Below are 22008 nucleotides of genomic sequence, written 5' to 3' on the forward strand. Positions count from 1 at the left end.
CACTTCAAGAAATCTGTTAAATGATGTTCGAACTTTATTCAGGAACATTACTAAAGCAAGATGCATGTCTTAAGAATGTAGAAAAATGTTTCTAATTACAGTCACTCAGTCAGTAACAATACAAATCAAACGCAAATAACAAGCACTCAAAATAAAGGAACAGAGCAAACTGGCAGCTACAGTAGTAATCAATTAAAAAGGAATTTATGATATTGCGTCGTTTAGAAAATGGATGGATGGAGTATTCATCTGCGGGTACCATCTTCTGGTCAGACGCAGGAATTTATTCGGCGCATGACTCTCACAGTGCATTATGGGTAACATCAGTGTGAATGAACCGGCTGAAAGAATGGCTGCATCCTAAATCGCTACCTAGGGAGTTATTTTGAATACTTCACGGCCAATAAAAAAGTATATTCTAAATAGTATGAATGTGTGTAGTACACTCTAAAAAAAAAGGCTCGTAATCATAGGGGAACCTTTTTTAGTGCTATATAGCACCAATTTTGGTGCTTCAGTGGTTCTTCAGCGGTTCTTCAGAGGTGCTATATAGCACCTTAGTCAAAGAACCGGTGAAGAACCTCTGAAGAACCGGTGAAGAACCTCTGAAGAACCACTGAAGAACCACTGAAGCACCAAAAATGGTGCTATATAGCACTAAAAAAGGTTCCCCTATGATTACGAGCCAAGAACTATTTTTGGTGCCATATAGAATTTTTAGAGTGTATGAATATAATATGGATGTACTACATTCGCCATGTTGACATTATCATGTGACCTAACAGTGTCAGTTACGTCGCTTCACTGCCATTCACAAATCCTATGGCCTCATGGGATAGTAAGTAAAGTGTCCACAATTCAGAATCTCTCCGGAAGAAGTAGGTCATCTGGGTATACTCTTTTATGAGTACTGTGAAGATGTCATAATGTCCTCGTAGAACTCCTAACTTGGAAACTTGGAATTTTCTGAAAGCTGTGACTTGTACCACTGTACCACCTGACCGCTGAAGATTCATGCTGCTAATGCCATAGGTGTGTTCGACTTGAATCGATTCTGCGCAGACAGAGCGGTGTCTGACATCAAAGTAGGCCTACCACAAAGCCGTTTTGAGAGTATATAGAGCCGTCTGCTCTCTAATTGCTCTTGCGGTACTTTGATGTGGTGTTCAACTTGAAGTCATACGGCGCATACCGATCAGTGTATGACATCAAAGTAGTGACAACATGTGATTCTACTAGGAGCTTTTCCAGCTCCACCTCTGCGGAACTAATGAGTTTGAACTAATCGGGTACAGGGTTAGGGTTATGGCAGGGGTGTTTAATCTTGCTCATGCAGGACCGTTGAATTATGTGTTTTTATAGCAACACTATCAATGGCTAAATCAGGGATGGGCAACTTTAGTTCTAGAGGGCCACTGTCCTTCAGAGTTTAGCTCCAGCCTTAATCAAACACACCTGAACAAGCTAATCAATGTATTCAGGATTACTAGAAAGCTACAGACAGGTTTTTTTTTTCAGGGTTGGAGCTAAACTCTGCAGGGCAGTGGCCCTCCAGGACTGAAGTTGCCCATCCTTGGCCTAAATCCATCTGTTGCGATCAGGTTGGAGCTCTCAGAAAATTTCCACATTCCACAAATTATGACATGGCGTGAAGACACCTTATATTGGCGTTAAAAATGTTGGCATAAAAACGAATAACTCCGAGTTCGAGGACGTGAACAGCGCCGAGTTGAACGTCACATGTTAGGGTCATTCCTGGTATTCGGTGCCTTTTGGCCATCATAAAATGTAGAAAATCAAACTCAGTTTAAAAAATATACATATATATATATATATATATATATATATATATATATATATATATATATATATATATATATATATATATATATATATATATATATATATGTTTTTTTTTTGTCATGATAGGTTAAAACATTTTAAAAATGATTTTGGTCAAGCTTGGGTAAATAAATTTAACCATTTATTTAAACTCATGTATGCCTACCTTAGTCACTTAAAAGCATATCAGTTAATAAATTATCAGAAAATATAAATATTGTGTATGAATGGTACTTACTTTCTCACAAACACAATTTTACATTTTTCGTTTTCAGATACAAATGCCTAAAAGGCATTTTGTTTACTTTTTATTAAAGTACTGCATTATTGCAAAATTTTCATTTTCACTTAATTATTAGTATGTTTTTTGCTGATTTTATAGAATTATTGTAAAAACAGGGTTGACAAATTGATAACAGAGTGGACAAAATAATAACAGGCTGGACAAAATAATAAGACGGTGGACAAGTGAATGGATGGATGATGATTTCCTATCTCTCACATACAACAGTTATATTATTACTTTAGTTTGAACTGGATTTAGAATGGAAACCAAATGTAAACATTGCCAAATAACTTTAAATATGCTACTTCTTCAACTTTAAACATCAATTACTTTCAGTCACTATCACTCTCAGTGTCCATCTATTAGGACATTACATTTACATTACATTTACATTTATGCATTTAGCAGACGCTTTTATCCAAAGCGACTTACAACTTGGGGGTACAATAAGCGATTGGTCGCGAAGAGTCAAGTGAGCGCAACAAGTGCGTAAAATACTTAGTCCGTGTACATTTCTCAGTGAAGCACAGGCTAGAGTAGGGAGGGAAAGAGGAGGAGAAAGAGGAAAGGAAAGTGTTTTTTTTTTTTTTTTTTTTAAGAGGTTAAGACATGCTGACCTATCAGCCTGCACTGTGTCTGAGCAAAAAGAAGCTAACATAGAAGGTTTAACTAATAAAGAATTGCATGGTCTCTTAAATTTTAAAACTGATTTTTCTAACTTTTGTCATTTTTCCCTTAACAGGGTTGACATACTAAGGTTGACCACATTCAATTTGAAAGATAAAATTGGTGAAAATAGACAATTAAAATAATTTCCAAAAGTTGTTGTTGGGGTAACAGCTTAGGACCCAGGACCAGTAGTGAAAAATGAAGACCAAGAGTCAGGAGTTAGATTAATAAAAGAAAAATGTACTGAAGAATAGTTTGCAGTTTCATCAGCAGAAGCCAGCTTCAAGTCTCACAAGGAGTTTGTAGGCCGCGCTCCCTCTAACAGTCTCCCCGCCTCCACCTATCGCACATACAATTTCTGAACAGTTATACTGTTTTCAAGGTCTAACCACGTCATTATTGCCATGTGGAATGATTCTGATTGGCAGAGAAAATGCACAGTCACTGTAAATTTACACACAAGGATAGATAGCAGAGCATATAACTAAACTAGGTAGACTAGTTGTCGCCCCATCACTAGAATTAGATCATTGTTGACCTCGGAGGTTGCAGAAAGGTGCCTTCAGATCTGGTGTCGTGTGCAGAAAATGTCCATCTTCAATATTGGGCCTGCACAGATTATGCAACGCACACACACACACACACACAAAACCTCCCTAGAATCGTAGCCCTCCCAAGGTTGGAGAGTCTTAACTACATATCAACAAAGCGCTTCACCAAAACATGCTGATAACATGTGCTTTTCTCTCAGTGAGAGAGACAGACAATAGTACAGACCATATTCATTTTGATTCTTTAGGGTTTCAGTAAAAGGAAATAACCATTTAAATAAAATGAAATAAAATAAAATACAATGAAAGACAAATCCATATTTCATCTCTGGAAGCCGGGCTAAAGGAGCAATTTCTGTTACTGCATTCCTGTCGAGTTGGAGGTGTGTGATGGCCCCAAAATCCAAACACACGACAACATGTTCTGAAATCAAGTGTTTTTGCGAAACATCACACACGCCCAGGACAGACCCTCAGTCACCACTCAGAGACCAAATACAAACTTTAGAAAATATAAAAAGAAGAAACAATCATTGGGTCCTATTGATTAAAGCAAAATCATAACTGGAAAGAATCATTAAAATCATAATAATTATATAGGAGGATGAATATTGATTGAGGCTTTGATTATAAATTTAATTAGGATATATACAATTATATTGAAGCGGTAGTGGATTTCAGAATCCATCTTTCATTGTTTTTCCTTCAAAGAAGTGATGACAGCTTTAAGCTATGCCATTTAATTTTTCCAACTTTTTTTTAAAGAGAACGTAATCAAAATAACACAGTGGATAATAAATTGAGGGACAAGCTAAAAAACTTGATTATAATAGCTTAAATACATTTAATAATTGAAAAGAATATATACATTAGAGATAATCTTTTAACAATGTAAGAATTCACCAATAAAGTGTTGTATAATTGTGAAATAGGAATGGGGTTATTTATGACTAAGACAGGTTTAACATTGGTATTGTTCAACATTTTAAGGCAGTAAGATCATGATATTTACTGGGGACAATGGACATAAAAGGATCATGACGTTGCAACCGATTTTCAAAACTCTTGAAAAGTCAATGTAAAATATTTAAATCAAAGGACGCAAGGACGCATAATTATTTGTTTTAGGTTCGTTTTACATATTTCACAAAATTGTAATTTTTGTATTCAGAAATAACATAATTAGTAGGATATATTTCATGTAACGTTAAATATTTTGTCTCGACGATACCTGACTTTTATTTTGAAAGTCTTCATAGATGGTTGCCATATGTCAGGAAATGTTCACGTCACTTCAACTACCACCTCAGTTCATAATGTAGCTGCCAGCTAGTGAAAATAAATGTATTATTTAACGTTACTATGTATTTCGAAAATCAGCGGTTTTTATTTCAGGGTTCAGCGCTGTAGTTTACCCGTAGTTACATGAGCGATTTCAGCACCATAGGACCCTGAATTGTGCTGTTATTTTCAGTTTCAGCGGTCTAAACAGGCTAACGCAGTTAGACACATAACAGCTTTTGTTTCTCAAATATGAGCTCTTAGATAAACAGTGAAAGATCTAAGACATAAACACACAGCAGCAGAAGTATGGATGAAAAATACAGCAGTAATGTCATCTCCAGTGGGAAGCTGGGGCGAGTTGAGGTTCCAAATGCCAGGTAAGACAAAAGTCTGTCCAAATATTAAACGAAATACTTGTTGCTACACAACAAGTAGCCTACTACGGCAGTAAGTTACCTTGTTACACTAATATTATGAGGTGGTGACGCTGGTTTTACCACGGTAACATGTTTAAAAAGAGCTGATGTATTTTATTGGACCAGTTATATACAATTGTATGTTGCAGTACCATACATACATCATGTACCATAAATATTATTATGGTAAACTTAAGCCTTGTCTGTGAAACCGGGGGTTAGAGTTACAAGCATGCAAACTTTGGAAAAACAATACTTGGCACTCAGACAGGGTCATTCTGTGTCAAATCAACCAAATTTCAGTTTTGTTTTTTTGTTTTTGTTTTCTGTAGAAAGACAAGCATAAATAGTGATGAGAGCCAAAATCTTCAATGTCACAAGTATATTTATTGAGTACACTGTTTTGTAGAGGGGAGTCAAAATTACAATTTTCACCTGAAAGTTTCCCATTTTTTTAACTGTTACCGTTGGCATATAATGCAACAAAAATGGTTGAGTTGACACGGATTGACCCTGTAGTGTTTTTTGTAAGAATAGCTCAGCTTTATAGCCTGACAAGCCAGACCCACATCAAGATGTTGGGTCTGGAAACTCACCATTGACAGGGCTCAATCCGAGGGGCGGGATAAACGGTTGTCTTTCAAATTCCCTCTGCACGCAATTGGATAGAGCCATGAGCGCCACAACCAACCAGAGCAAAGAAGAAGGTGAAGCCGAGCTAACGTTAGTTTGATAGACTTTCGCCGGATCCGGTAGGCAAAACTTCGAACATATCTTCTTTTCTTAAGAATGACTTCAGTGCTGTTCTTTGTTCTTTTCTCAAAGAAAAGCTTAACTCCAAGTCTTCCAGAGTCGCGGCCAAAGCCGATTCAAAAGACCGCTGTTTGTCAGCTTCTTTGTTTACGAGTAGCACGCAGAACCTCCGCAACTCTTCCGTGACGTGCCGTCATTATGTTAAGCCCGCCCACCGACTCTACACACGCTGTGATTGGCCTGACCAGAGTTTGGTTTTTCCAGCTCTCAGGTCTACCGAGAGTTGCTAGACTACACTCCCGGCAAAATACATTTTCTGCCGCTAGGGTGTGTCTAGATTTCTAGGCTGTCAGCTTTATTCACCTACTTTTCAATTTTAACTGAATGTTTTTTTCTTCTTTCCAGACTGACCCGGTACATAGTATTACTCTTCTTTACCAAGCTGCTGAAGGCTTTTGGGATATTTGAGTCATATGATCTCCTCAAAGTTGTGCATATTGTACAGTTTCTCTTTATTTTGAAAATGGGGTAAGGAGTGACATCACACATGTATATATTTAAGAATACAAGTGTCATGATTGTTTATTTATTTTTGATCATATGAATGTCTCCTCTTTTCTGCATAGGTGTGCGATGATATTGATTTTTTTTCAAAAGCCATTCTCATCTGGAAAAATTATCCCAAAGAGACAGGTACAAAGTTCTTCTAATTCTAGTTTAACTGTTAATTTTTTTTAACTGTTTTAAAACTCTTACCACTTAAAGGGGTTAGTTCACCTAAATGATTCTGTTGGGGTGTAACGATACCCTCATGTCACGATTCGATACATATCACGATACTGACCTCACAATACGATATTATTGCGATACTACAAGTCATACTGTATGTATGGTAAAAGGTTAAAAAAAAACATATTATTTTTATTAATTATTAAAATATCCATTATCAGGACCCACAAATATTCCCCCATTGCATTATTATACATTATATTCAACATGATTTAGTAGTTTAATGTAGTACTGACACTAAAACTCTGTAAACTTGCTTTTTTATCACACTGTAATTTTTATTTTGGGTGAACTGTACAGAATACAGATTGTCACTATCCACGATACATATTGTTGCATTTTTGTATTGCGATATATTTTGACATGATATATTGTTACACCCCTATGATTCTGTCATCATTTACTCATGTCTTGGCAAACCCGAAACACGTGAAATATTTTCATATTCTCTCATCATTTTTGTCCATCCTTTGAAAGTCCATGCAACAACAACATTCCACACATTTAAAAACATTCATAAAGATATTGTTAAAGAAACACTCCACCGTTTTTAGAAATAGGGCTTATTCAACATCTTTCCTACATTTAGATGTTTGATTATTGTGCTGTATCTTGGCAGCTTTCAGGACTGCCGTGGTCGGCTGACTCCTAAAGTTTTTGATATTATTCATATTGTCTGTGGTGGTTTAATTTTGTAATGCATTGAAGATAATCAAGATATGCGTTGCCTGAACCACATTTGTGTGGCTATTAATATGTTTAAGTTTTTTTAATGAAAAAAAAAAAAGAGCCAGAGACTGGTGTTTTAAGACACATTTCGTTTTATTGTAGCCCAAAATAAAGCTACAAATAGAGAGAACCTGAGTGAGAGCAAGCTGAGTGACGCTATCAAGAACTCTTGAACGATAGCTCGTCTGTAAATGCGCGCTCTGTGAGGCCATGGGTGCGTCTCAATCAATCAGCTCCCTAGTTCAGTAGTCAGGGGCAGGGCACTGATCAGGCATTGATCGATCTATGATTGAGATGCACGCACGCTATGAATGAATGACAGTTCGTCCGTTAAGCTTTTTATACACGACCCGTCCGCACAAGTGCAAAGGTGCGCGCGGCAAAAATGACTTTATCGCAGAGTGCCAAGCAGAGCAAGATGATAGTAAGCTATGCGCGCTCTGTGCGGCCGTGCACATATTACTTTTGGTTTTAAATTAACGGCAATTCGGTGGCGGGTTGCTTGAATTGTCATCTCAGTCAGCTCCTGTCACTCTCGTGATGAATGAAATCTGATGAATGACTCCTGCCGAGTCTCCCTAATATAGAGTAAATCACGCAGTGAAAGTGTGCACTTTAAATGCGCACACGCACTAGTCTAATCTAGACTTCATCAGGTAGTGTATGCATGCACTCTCTGGGTGTGTGTGTGAGGGATATACTCGATAATGTCAGATCGCACATCATATAACACCAATTATGATATTATCGCAGACGATATACAGTGAGGAAAATAAGTATTTGAACACCCTGCTATTTTGCAAGTCCCACCTAGAAATCATGGAGGGGTCTGAAATTGTCATCGTAGGTGCATGTCCACTGTGAGAGACATAATCTTAAAAAAAAAAAATCCAGAAATCACAATGGATGATTTTTGTAAACTATTTATTTGTATGATACAGCTGCAAATAAGTATTTGAACACCTGTCTATAAGCTAGAATTCTGACCCTCAAAGACCTGTTAGTCTGCCTTTAAAGTGTCCACCTCCACTCCATTTATTATCCTAAATTAGATGCACCTGTTTGAAGTCGTTAGCTGCATAAAGACACCTGTCCACCCCATATAATCAGTAAGAATCCAACTACTAACATGGCCAAGACCAAAGAGCTGTCCAAAGACACTAGAGACAAAATTGTACACCTCCACAAGGCTGGAAAGGGCTACGGGGAAATTGCCAAGCAGCTTGGTGAAAAAAGGTCCACTGTTGGAGCAATCATTAGAAAATGGAAGAAGCTAAACATGACTGTCAATCTCGTGGGGTCTCAATGATCCTAAGAAAGGTGAGAAATCAGCCCAGAACTACACGGGAGGAGCTGGTCAATGACCTGAAAAGAGCTGGGACCACCGTTTCCAAGGTTACTGTTGGTAATACACTAAGACGTCATGGTTGGAAATCATGCATGGCACGGAAGGTTCCCCTGCTTAAACCAGCACATGTCCAGGCCCGTCTTAAGTTTGCCAATGACCATTTGGATGATCCAGAGTCATGGGAGAAAGTAGGGCTGTACGATTAATCGAAAAATAACCGAAACCGACATTCAGAACCTCTAACCGACGTATTTTTCCCATGTCGGTTATTTCGGTTTTCACGTGACTCCGTCACATCAAGTGCAGTTTGAAGGCACACAGAGATGCAGGAGCAGTTATCTGTGTTTATAGATGCCCAGAATCACTATAGAAACTGCATGTTTTACACAGTTTATACAGGTCAGTTAATTGCTGTTCTTATAGCCTACCCGCTGACACACACACACACACACACAGACGGCGCGCGCAAGCCCCGCAGCCAGATCGCTTTCACTTTCGTGCTCATAAAGTTTGTCAAGTATGCGTTTAAAGTCTTGCCAGTGTCAACATTTAAAGCGATTGTGCACTATTCAAAAACAACACTACGGAAAACTTCTCCGTTCAGTGCTCAGCTTTTTTCTGTGACACAGAGACCGAGCCATGTTGCGTCTCTGACAACACGTGCTCGCGCCCTGAAGGCAGACCTCTTTCAGTCCTCACAAAGCTGTCATTTGTATGTGTTTTAAGCCCTGCCAGTTTGAACATTAAAGCGGGTTTCAACCATCAGATGTGTATTATGTTGAACTAATGCCTGATATATTGTGACAAACGAACACTCAGACAGAAGCTCACACATCGCGCGCAGAGGAGCGCAGAAACGCAGTCTCAACGCTGTCCTGTGACTAAAGTAAAGACACTAAAGTATCTTAGAAACTCAACCGTTATAGGCATACATTTTAATACCTTTGCAGTAAGTACAAACCACAGCTTAATAATGAATAGAGACGGTATGAGTAATTCACACACACACAATCACTCTCGCAATAATGCATTCAGATAAATGTAATGTAGGCCTACTGTGTTAATGTATCTGTATCTGATGTACAACAAGCAGAAATCTGCCCCATAGACAATAACTGCTGAAAGTGAACCGTTTCCTTCAAGTATTTTAAAATCACAAAGAAATGCACTTTTTCATCAGAAAAAAAAAATCCAACTTTAAAAGTAGAAAATATTTACAGTACAAACCTTATCAGTGAACTTACTCAAAAACCTTACGAGGGCAAAAAAAAAAAAAAAGCAAAATAATCGTTCATTAATCGTAATCGAGGTCAAATGTTCAATTAATCGAGGTTTTTATTTTTGGTCAAATCGTTACAGCCCTAGGAGAAAGTCATGTGGTCAGATGAGCCCAAATAGAACTTTTTGGTCATAATTCCACTAAACGTTTTTGGAGGAAGAAAAAAGATGAGTACCATCCCAAGAACACCATCCATACTGTGAAGCATGGGGGTGGTAGCATCATGCTTTGGGGGTGTTTTTCTGCACATGGGACAGGGCGACTGGACTGTATTAAGGAGAGGAGGACCGGGGCCAAGTATTGCGAGATTTTGGGGAACAACCTCCTTCCCTTAGAGCATTGAAGATGGGTCGAGGCTGGGTCTTCCAACATGACAATGACCCAAAGCACACAGCCAGGATAACCAAGGAGTGGCTCTGTAAGAAGCATATCAAGGTTCTGGCGTGGCCTAGCCAGTCTCCAGACCTAAACCCAATAGAGAATCTTTGGAGGGAGCTCAAACTCCGTGTTTCTCAGCGACAGGCCAGAAACCTGACTGATCTAGAGAAGATCTGTGTGGAGGAGTGGGCCAAAATCCCTCCTGCAGTGTGTGCAAACCTGGTGAAAAACTACAGGAAACGTTTGACCTCTGTAATTGCAAACAAAGGCTACTGTACCAAATATTAACATTGATTTTCTCAGGTGTTCAAATACTTATTTGCAGCTGTATCATACAAATAAATAGTTAAAAAAATCATACATTGTGATTTTTTTTTTTAGATTATGTCTCTCACAGTGGACATGCACCTACGATGACAATTTCAGACCCCTCCATGATTTCTAAGTGGGAGAACTTGCAAAATAGCAGGGTGTTCAAATACTTATTTTCCTCATTGTATATCGCACACCCCTACTTGGGCTATATTATGGGGAAGCACAGGCGAAGCACTACTACTTGGGTGCAGAGATATCACGCAACACATGAAATCCCAGTGATATCTCTGCGCCCAAGTAGCAGTGCTTCGCCTGTGCTTCCCCATAATATAGTCCCAAGTTAATATCTGCCTAGGAAATCGCCTAGTCTAAAGGCCTGTACACACCGGGACGAATATCGCGTGCGCTTATCGCCAGCGTTTTTCGTGATGTTTTTCGGCGCGTCTTGAGCTGGCGTTGCGCCGAGTGAACGTGCAAATTCAGTAGATAGCGCTCTTCTTAGTGTACTTACTACTTCTTCGTCGTATCAATGCGTGCTCGGCAAGACCGTTTTGTCTTTGAGCGCCACCAAGTCGTGTTTTACTGTCACTTCAGCAGCTCCAGGCACATGAACAAAAGCGCTGATCTCATTGGTCGGCCAGTTTTCAATGCGTCGCGTCAAAAGAAAAAAACGAACCGATGCGTTTTTTGTTTTTTTTTAATGATGCTTTTACGTCTGGCGTTTTGCGCGTCGGTGTGCACCCTCACATTGGCGCTCTTTGTTTAGTCACGAGGTGTTAAACGTCGGCGATAAACGCGCGCGAAAATCGTCCCGGTGTAAACAGGCCTTTAATCTGCATCGCTATTTGTATTCGTTGTGAATACGCAGGTCACAAGAAGTAATTAGGTGGGGGGGGTTTGGATCACTTTTACTCAGGACATGCTAGCTGGCAACATAGGATTCCATTAATTATGCTTAGCTAAGCTAACAGCGACCCTGCCAAACTAAAACAATGCATGCACTGAGACAAAAATGCATTTGCCCACATATCTAAGTGTAGGAAAGAAGTTGAATAAGCCCTATTTCTAAAAGCGTTGGACTGTTCCTTTAAAGGTATCCAAGTGGTTTAATCCAAATCTTCTGAAGAGACACAAACGCTTTATACTATGATGAACAGATTCAATTTAGGCTTTTATTTGCATAAACATTAATCAATGCACATATATAGTAAAACGTCAACCATTAGCCAGTTGCCAAATTTAATGCCGGTTAATGTTTATGCATTAAAGTTGAACATATACAGCAATAAACATGCAGCAATACTAGAACATAATGCTCATTCTGGTTGTAGTAGAGCAAAATAGGTGACCTATTTTGAACATGGGAGTCTGACTCCATCTGTTTTACTTCTGATTTCAGTGGATAAAAATTCTCAAGCATTCTGTCATGAGCTGCATCATTTCCCTTTTGGGTTTCTTTGGGTTGACACTCTGTGGGCCACTCAGGTATGTCTTTGGGCTGAATCTAAAATAGACATGTTCCTTATTTTTGTTTCGTTATAAAGGATTTGGCCTAAACTGATTTGATTTCTTTCAGAACCCTTTTGCTGTTCGAGCACAGTGATGTGGTGGTGATTTCTCTCCTCAGCGTTCTCTTCACCAGCTCTGGAGGGGGACCTTCTAAGGTCAGAACTCTAGAGAAATCATAACCTTATCTCAGAATGAACCATACACCAGCTGACACATTTCCATGTGCTCTTTTTTTACAGACAAGGGGTGCTGCTTTATTCATAATTGCTGTGATCTGCCTTTTGCTCTTTGATAATGATGATCTCATGGCAAAAATGGCAGAGCACCGTATCCTTACTACTGTAACAGAAATATGTACACTGTTATTATATCAAGGTGAAGTCTGTCATTTCTGCCCCTTTAATGACACCTTACAGGCAAAATGGCAGAAATAATAACTGTTTCCGACAAAAAAGGAAGGTTATTTCAGAGGTGGAGCAAGTCATTACATTTTGATAAACATTTTATTCTTTGGAATGACATTTACAGATTAGTTGTTCATAATATCACCATGAATGTGTATTTGGAAATGGTTACATTTAGTTTTTTATCTACAACTGTATACTCCTTAACACTATGTCTTATAGCTGAGGGGCACCATGACAGTGCTCTCACCCATGCGCTGTACACAGGAATTGCGTTTTTAGGTGTGGCGGACCACAAGGTGTGTTTTTGTTCATTTTTTTTTTAAATCTGTTTGTTTACTACAGTACAGACTCAGATGAAGAATCAGTCAGATCATGGTGATTAACTCTCATTTTCGGAGCAGGGTGGAGTGGTTCTGCTGGTTCTAGCTCTGTGCCTGAAGGTGGCTTTCAACACAGCATCTAGAAAATTATCTGTGGAGATTGGGGGCGCAAAACGCCTATATGCTTTATCTAACCTCGTGTCCGCTGTAGTTCTGCTGCCCTGGGTCATAGTGCTGTCTGCAACCACTGAGGTAATACTTTTTTCTAGTTATGTCATTTTTCTAGTTATGTCAATCTCTAAAATATTTTATTGGTAGAAATTGAGTAATTATGAGGGGGGTGGCCTTTGAGTCAACAAAGGTTGAGGGCTTTGTTTGCGCAAAGAAACATAATTTACCACATTATTTAAAAAAAATTAATCTCCAACATGCGTTCACACAACAACGTCTGCTCTCGCGTCAACACAACATTCTTGTGTCGTAGTGCTCTTGTGAACGTGCGTTGGCGATTAATATTTTATAAATAAAGTGACAAATTATGTTTTTTGTTTTTTGCGCAAACAAAGCAACCACGTTGCTTTGTAAAATTGACGTTAAACCACTTGGGTTACATGGATTACTTTTATGATGCCTTTACTACCTTTCTGGGGCTTGAAAGTGGTAGCTGTGTAGCTGTCAATGGAGGGACAGAAATCTCTCAGATTTCATTAAAAAGATCTTAGTTTGTGTTCCAAATATGAACAAAAGTCTTACGGATTTGGGACGACATGGGGGTTAGTAATTAATGACAGAAATTAAGTTTTGGGGTGAACTAACCCTTTAAAGACCACATGAAGTAGCTTTACATTCCCATTTACTTTCCTGTGTTGACTTATTTTCAATTGGGGTAGGAACATACTGTATTGAAAGAATTGATGTACTATAATAATTTTTTTGTTAAATAGCCAATTGCCTTTAATTTCAATTTGCTACTTATTTACTACGTATTTATCACTAGTTGATGGCAGGTGGTATTTATAATTAATGAGCTTATTATTAGGCAAATTTGTTTATGCCGCAGTGAACTTGAGACATTATTTTGGTCCCTTTTACCAAATGAGAACGTCTGCATACTTGAAATGTGTTTATCAGTTAAGTTTATGTGGTCAACTTTTAGGAGTCAAAAACAGACATGGACTAAATGCCACAACTCCAAATCTGATTTCATTGGGAATCAGCTAGCACTTGAGAGTGTAACTCAGAGTAAAATGGTTAAAACAAAAACCATCTTCAGATGCATTAGCCTTATCATAAAAATTTAAAACAATACAGACACTCTTGTAAGTTCTTGACCTTTTTTAAAATGGAAATCCGCAGAGTAAGGTGGAATCCTGGTCTGGCCTCATCTTTCCATTTGCCATGATCATCTTCTCTGTGATGATACTGGACTTTTACGTGGAGTCCATCTGCACGGCAAAGCTGGAAACCTCACGCTGTGCTCGATATGGCTCCATCTTCCTGTTCCTCAGTGGCCTGCTGCTGGCAAACTTCTGGACCCACCCGCTAACTGACCAGCTCAGAGTGATAAGTAAGCCAGGCCAGCAGAGTAGTACCGAGCATGTGCTGTCTGGTGGAGTGCTGGTCAGCGCCTGCTTCTTCATCATGGGTAAGTTAATATCTCTGATAGAAGATTTAATGCAAAGAATGTATTTGAAAGATGTACATGTTCCCCTATCACAGAATCTGATATGTAAATGTTAAGTCTATGATAGGATGCAGATGTAAGCAGTTTGTGCTAAAAAAAAAAAGTAAAAATTATTATCATAGTGTTGTAAATGTTAAAACAGGTTATTAAACCGCATCAATAAATAGGTGTCGATGTAAAACATTGACCCCCAGTTTCACAGACAAGGCTTAAGCTAGTCCTAGACTAAAATGCATTTTTGAGTTGTGTTAACTGAAAGAAACTTGCACTGATGTATCTTAAAATATGTCAGTGCCATTGTTTTGTCTTAAGATACACACCAGTAATGTTTTTTTTTAGGGCACATTTATAAAAGTTACTTAAATGTACTAATTGAACTAATGCCTAATCCTAGTTTAGCCTAAGCCCTGTTTGTGAAACCGGGCCTGAAAGTAGCACATTTTACTTTGTCCTAACTGAATGTACCATTGGATGTTTTCAGCTGATAGCATACTGTCAGCCCCTTCTTCAAAAGGCCAGAAGGGAACACTGGTGGGTTATTCCCCTGAAGGAACTCCTCTTTATAACTTCATGGGCGATGCACTTCAGCACACGTCCCAGTCTCTGCCTCGCTTCATCAAAGACTCACTCAAACAGATCCTTGAGGAATATGACTCACGGCAGATCTTCTACTTCCTGTGTCTCAACCTGGTATGTTAGCTTCTGTAGGATGGTCACTCCAGCTTGTGTGTTTTAGGTTTTGGCCATGAAGTGTAGAAGATGCTCAGTTTAACTGCTTTAATGTTAATTGCTTTGAATGTTTGTTATTTCTTGTCAGAATGACAGAAAATGATTGTATGATTCAAATGTTCATAAGCTTTGTGGCAACAAAATATAATTGAATCCACTCCCTTCATGTAACCCCATGACCTACTTTAACTGCCTGCCTGATATAAGTTGCCATTGTATATTGTGTGTGTATATATATATATAACAGTTGTGTTGATCTTTGTTCAGGCCTTCACGTTTGTGGAGCTCTTCTATGGTGTGTGGACCAACAGTCTGGGGCTGATCTCTGATGGCTTCCACATGCTGTTTGACTGCTCGGCTTTGGTTCTGGGGTTGTTTGCTGCCCTCATGACCAGATGGAAAGCAACAAGGATATATTCCTATGGGTAAGGTTGTGCTGCTTTCTAATTTTAGGATAAATTATTTGTGAAATGAATTCACATTATACATTTGTAAGACTGATTTGGCTTGTGGACGATAAAATGCTCACACAAAAAACAGAGCATAGATTTAAAGGTGCTGTCTCATTTAGCATTGCTCTGCAAAATCTTGTGATTGAGAAACAGTCATTCCGCAGGCAGATTTCGCTCATTTTCAAGTTGGTCACGTAAATTTGCTGCGCTGACCGACAGAGAGTTGCGGGGTTCTGAGAGGATCTGATTATAATTTCACCAACAGTAATTCTGGATTGCCTCCAACAAACAAGTAAATAGGAAATAAGCAAATCAGAAAAGCCAAAACAGCAGTATGCGCACAAGCGTGGACCACTAGTGTTTCTTCTTGCTGCGTATGTTTTACTCTGCCACTGACTGTAACAAATTTCTCCCTGAGACCGGAGTTCGGTGCAGTGCCTTCTAAGTGTGGCTCATACTTCACTCCGAGTTCCCACATGAACATATTAAGTATTCAGTCCATTTTATCACGAAATTCGAACAATAAATGCCGTTTTGACGCTCTTTAATGTGACGTGACTGATCACTGTATAGGCGGCACTTGAGTGAACGCGATCATCTGTGAACGCGATCATCTCTTCCTAAAGAATAAACATGAATGAAGGTATGTTGAGGATACATTACAACTTACTGAAACGTATCATATGATTACATCGGTCAACCAGTGTTTCGACACTGCCTATATATTCATTATATTCTACTTAACCTGCTAGTGATGTCTTGATTATTTAATATATGTTTAAATAAATCTGTCATGAAAATTATATTTCAACGACAAATTGGACAAATTATAAAAACTTAATTTTATATTATAATTATATTTAGAAGTTAATGCAAAAACTGCCTTATGTGAAGTTTACATGTTTGCATACAATATGTTAATTGAGTCCTGATTATTATGTCTAAAATTAAATAGCAACTGAATTTAGGCTAATTTGGGCTTTGTTGTTAACCTAAATTATAGTAATGTGCAAGTAAGGGCTCCCTAAATAGTTTACAGAATTATCTTTAAGAAACTTTTAGTTATAATTGAATTTATTTAAGGACAGACACAACTTTTTCAGTAAACCACTGTTAAATAAAAAATAAAAAGCTATTTTGTAGAGGAAGAAGGAGTAAAGCAAGAAGCTAGTTCAATAAGAGTTTATGTTTCGGTGGGAAAAAATACCTCTCTCTTTTTTGACCATACATGTGTTTGCATCCCTGATTGCTAATGTGACCGCACCTTAAGGCTGGAATACGCTACATGACTTTTATAATCTAAAAAGATTTTAAAACACTAGGCATCATACACTTGCTGACTTTGTAAATAGTTACAAGGAAAAACAAAACCACTGAGGATGACCGTACCAGACTTTCAAGTTGTTTCAAACACAACCATCACGCAGAAACATGTGTCTCATTGCTAGGAGACACATGACAAATAAAAACAAAATGTGTTTTAAAAGTGGCTCAAAAGATCAATCATGTTTAATATCCTCCGATGGATCATAGTCTGAAGCTAAATAAATCTGTCTAAGTCTGTGCTCATCTTACACTACACGATTTTTGGTGAAATATTTAACCTCTGACTGAGCAAAATCTGCAGACTCGCTATGACTCTCAGAAACTACTGTGGAATCGTGTAGTTTATTCCAGCATTGTGTAATATATTCCTGCTTGTAGCCCGGGAGTCGGGACACACAAAGTCAACGTCAAAGAACTAACGGTGACGAAAGCTGACTGTGTTGTCGCCTCTCGTTGGCTGCTTCTAGGCCAAAAAGCTGTGCTTCAGCACACCAAAAGGTCTACTGATGACTGTCAACTAGCATGTGCGTTCTGTGTCTGCGTGTAAGTAAATATCTGTCTATCGACTAAGAACTAGGACTGCAAATATACAAACCGTAAAAACAAAGCAGCGCTTGCTTACCATTTTGAATATCAATCATGCTGATCACTTACTTCATTCCACTCGACTCTGTCCACTGTTATTATGAAAATGTTTGCTCGTTCGAATGCTCAGGTAAGAATGTCAAATTATTACAGCCTTCTGTTTCTGCCGTCTTTACTTCTTCCCTCGCTTTCATCACTTTCACTTTTTTAGACCCGTTCTCTAAGCTGAACAGCCAATCAGAATTCTCTCTCTCACCGATGGTGCCGACGCTGATTCAACATGCTGAATCATGCAAAAAAAAAAAACAGACGGTGTCCGGTTAGAGCCAACGATGCGGAACACACCGGAAAAACTAAGACGGTTGACACTCAAAAACGGCCCAACTGCCGACCATTGGTTTGGTGTGTCCCGGGCTTTACAGTGAACGAGGGACCTTTCCAGACACATACAGAGAACCGATTGTCATAAAACTTGGCAGTGGACTCAGTAAGCAACCACCCAGAATACATTAAAGAGTTAGTTCACCCAAAAAGGAAAATTCTGTCATTATTTACTCACTCTCATGTCGTTCCAAACCCGTAAGACCTTCGTTCATCTTCGTAACACAATTTAAGATATTTTTGATGAAATCCGAGAGCTTTCTGACTCTCACTCTCTTATGCTATTCACGTTGTTGGGCTATTCACAGTGCAGAGCTTCCTAGTTCTATGACAGAACACCGGCTCGCTATTGGCTGAGCACCAGTGGGTTGTGGTGCTTGCTTGAATTGGGTAGGAGAGTGTCACAGGAGAAGAGATTGTTAAATAAAGTCGTTATTTCTGTTTGTATTCTTTTCGCTTCATAACATTAAGGTTGAACCACTGTAGTCACATGGACTATTTTAACAATGTCCTTACTACCTTTCTGGGCCTTAAAAGTGGTCGTTGTGTTGCTTTCTATGTGAGGTCAGAAAGCACTCGGACAAAAATATCTTAATTTGTGTTCCAAAGATGAACAAAGGTCTTACAGGTTTGCAATGACATGAGGGTGAGTAATTAATGACAGAATTTAAATTTTTAGGTGAACCCTTTAATAACCACACAGTAAGGCGACGGCAACCAACAACCCCCATTGTGGTGGAGGGTTTTGAAACACTCAGATTTTCTTTAGAATTTTTCTTTAAAAATGTGGTTTGCTTGTGTCATGTTTTTTGTTTTGTTTTTTTAACTAGCCCATTTCCCCTGTGGTCCTATATCATAAATTGTGTTTCTACGATCACTTCTAACAAATGTAATTATCTTTTGGAGTTATGGCTGTGTTTAACCTGTAAACCATGTGTGTTGTTTTGATTCTGTTCTTTACAATGAATTGATCAAACTGGTTCACAAAACATGTCTGATTGATTCGTTAACAAATCATTCTGAATCAAACGGTATATTTAAAAATAATCCTTTAATCATAATTGATGGAAAATACATGGGAACTCATTGGTTTGGGTACCCTGATTACTGGACATAACGGAATTGTTCTGTGATTTTTAGTGACGTTAAAGGGATAGTTCACCCTAAAATGAAAAATGTTATCATCATTTACTCACCATCAAGTTGTTCCAAACCTGTATGAGTTTCTTTCTTCTGTTGAACTAAAAATAAGATATTTTGAAGAATGTCAGTAACCAGACAATTGACAGTAGCTATTGACTTCCATAGTAAGATGGCTGTTTGGTTACCGACATTCTTCAAAATATCTTCTTTTATGTTCAACAGAAGAAAGAAACTCAGAAATGTTTGGAACAACTTGACGGTGAGTAAGCGATGACAGAATAGACTATTGATTAATTTTTGTGTGAACTATCCCTTTAACAGTGTAACTTTTCAGGTACGGTCGTGTGGAGATCCTCTCTGGGTTCATCAATGGACTGTTTCTCATGGTCATAGCTTTTTTTGTGTTTGTGGAGTCAGTCACCAGAGTCATCGATCCACCAAACATCAACACAGATATGCTAACGGTATGTACAGCTAACCTTCGGATTGACAAAGCTATTGCCAAGTTGGTGTCTTGAATTGATTTTGCTAGTTGAACACATAAAAGTTGCAAAGTTTCACACATGAATCCTGTCACCTCATGCTCATGGTTGTCCTTAATCCATTTGTTCCTTGAAGCCAGTATCGGTTGGTGGACTCCTCGTTAATCTGGTGGGCATCTGTGCCTTCAGTCATGCCCACTCCCATGGGGCCTCCAAAGGTAACTGCTCTGGGCATGACCACGGCCACTCGCACCACGGGCACGGGCATGGCAGTGCAGAACACAGCCATGGAGGACATGGACACAGTCATGGAGGACACGGCCACTCTCACGGCCACGGGCATTCCCATGGGTCTGCTGGAGGGGGAATGAATGCTAATATGCGAGGTGGGTCTGTAATGAGTAAGATTTGTTTAAGACATGATAAGTTTAGTTAATCCGGAAATGAAAATCTATTATCATTCATCCATCCTGATGCCTTTCTGCCTTTTGAAGATGTAATTTCCTTATCCTGTTTGCAGGAGTGTTTCTACATGTGCTTGCTGATACACTGGGCAGTGTTGGCGTGATTATATCCACTATTCTCATCAAACAGTTTGGATGGCTGATTGCAGATCCCATTTGTTCACTCTTCATTGCCACACTTATTTTTCTCAGTGTTATTCCTTTGCTAAAAGATGCCTGTGAGGTTCTTCTCCTGAGAACGCCACCTGAAAATGACAAGGAGCTTAACTTTGCACTTGAAAAGGTATGAATAGAAAAATATACATTACCGGTCAAATGTTTGGAATAATTAAGATGATTTCTGAAGAATCATGTGGCACAGAAGACATAGAATTCCAAACTTTTGGACGCTTAGTGTATCTAAAAATGTTCAGATTACAAAATTGAATGCTTTATATTACCTATAATTTAGTGCCTCCTTGTTTGTCTAAGATTCAGAAAATAGAAGGCGTTTTATCCTACCGTGATCCACACTTCTGGAGACATTCTGCCAGTGTCATTGCTGGAACCATCCATCTCCAACTCATGTCTGATGTAGTGGAACAGCGAGTTATTCAACAGGTATGAATGCTACATCTTAAACATGGCTTGTTTACTAATTTAGAACACAAGGTTTGCATTACCATTTTGCCTAAGGATTAGACATTTAAGCTGTGTCCCAATTCAGAGGCTGCATCCTTTGAAGGCCATGCCTTCGAAGTCAGCAAAGGTCAGACCAAACGTGGTTAAATGGGACGGTCTAGCCTACGGAAGATAGCTTTTGTCGCCTAGCAACTGTGACAGCTGCCATTGATGAGTGGCAGTAACGTTTGTACTGGACTTTTTTTCAAAGTTATATTCAACTGTCTGAAAACAAAACAGAGTTCACAATATGTTCACCGTGGTCCATTTATGTACATAATAAAGAGTATAAACCAGGGGTGTTCAATCCTGCTCCAGGAGGGCCACTGTTCTGCAGAGTTTTGCTCCAACTCCAATTAATACACCTGCACCAGCTAATCAAGGTCTTACCAGGCATACTAGAAACAAAAGCCGCGTTTCCACCGCAGGAACTTTCCCCAGGAACTAGGGACTTTGGGGTGGTACTCTGTGTGTTTCGACCGCAGGAACCAGGGTCTAAATGAAGTTCTGGGTAAATAATTCCCCCTCAAAACGGCCCTGTTTGCAAGGTAGTACTTTTTCAAAGTTCAGTAACTTTCAGGGGTGGGACTTTGGCGCTGAACATGCTGATTTGTTGAGTTCACACAGCATTTTAATTGGTTGACTTGACACAGCACAATCAGCCTTCGAATGTGGCCTTCGAAGAATGCAGCTTCTGAATTGGGACTCAGCTTTAGTTCAATGTCATTTTCCTCTTTATTTTTATTTATTTATTACTTAAACTCCATTTCTGATGTCAGCATTTGTGTATAATAACATACACATTTTTTTGGGTTGTTTCATGTAATGGTTTTAATGTACTGGCCAAAAATGAAGTAACTTCCTAACCAATTAGTTTATACTGAAATCATTTTTCTCAGGTGTCTGCTGTGCTGAAGGATGCCGGTGTTAATAACCTGACTATACAATTGGAAAAAGAGGCTTACTTTCAGCACATGTCTGGCCTAAGCACTGGATTCCACGAGGTTCTAGCCATGACACAACAGATGGAGTCCATTAAATATTATAAAGACGGCACATGTATCATGTAAACTCTTGTTTTAACACATTTATATATAAAGAAATAAAGGGATCCAAGGTATAATTATAATCTCCTCATTTTTTTATTAAAAAGTGTTTTAATAAAAATGTATTTTATGATGTCTACAAAAGGCTCTGTCTGGTTCTTAACAGTTAGAAACAATAAAA

At 38.7% G+C, this 22008-nt stretch overlaps 1 protein-coding gene across 1 annotated transcript; it reads left to right on the forward strand.

The window, feature by feature from the left end:
• The first annotated feature begins 4603 nt into the window (after window positions 1-4603).
• slc30a5 (solute carrier family 30 member 5) lies at window positions 4604-21904 on the forward strand. Its single transcript, XM_079815700.1, has 16 exons — window positions 4604-5009; window positions 6207-6329; window positions 6428-6494; window positions 12039-12124; window positions 12216-12303; window positions 12388-12475; window positions 12775-12851; window positions 12957-13127; window positions 14232-14520; window positions 15041-15249; window positions 15556-15713; window positions 19510-19639; window positions 19794-20043; window positions 20178-20404; window positions 20593-20721; window positions 21681-21904. Exons 1-16 carry the CDS (start codon window positions 4939-4941, stop codon window positions 21849-21851), a joined length of 2334 nt encoding a protein of 777 aa, XP_079671826.1. The 5' UTR covers window positions 4604-4938; the 3' UTR covers window positions 21852-21904.
• Window positions 21905-22008: the final 104 nt, after the last annotated feature.

Source organism: Gobio gobio (assembly GCF_949357685.1).
Source record: "Gobio gobio genome assembly, chromosome: 4".
Taxonomy (NCBI): domain Eukaryota; kingdom Metazoa; phylum Chordata; class Actinopteri; order Cypriniformes; family Gobionidae; genus Gobio; species Gobio gobio.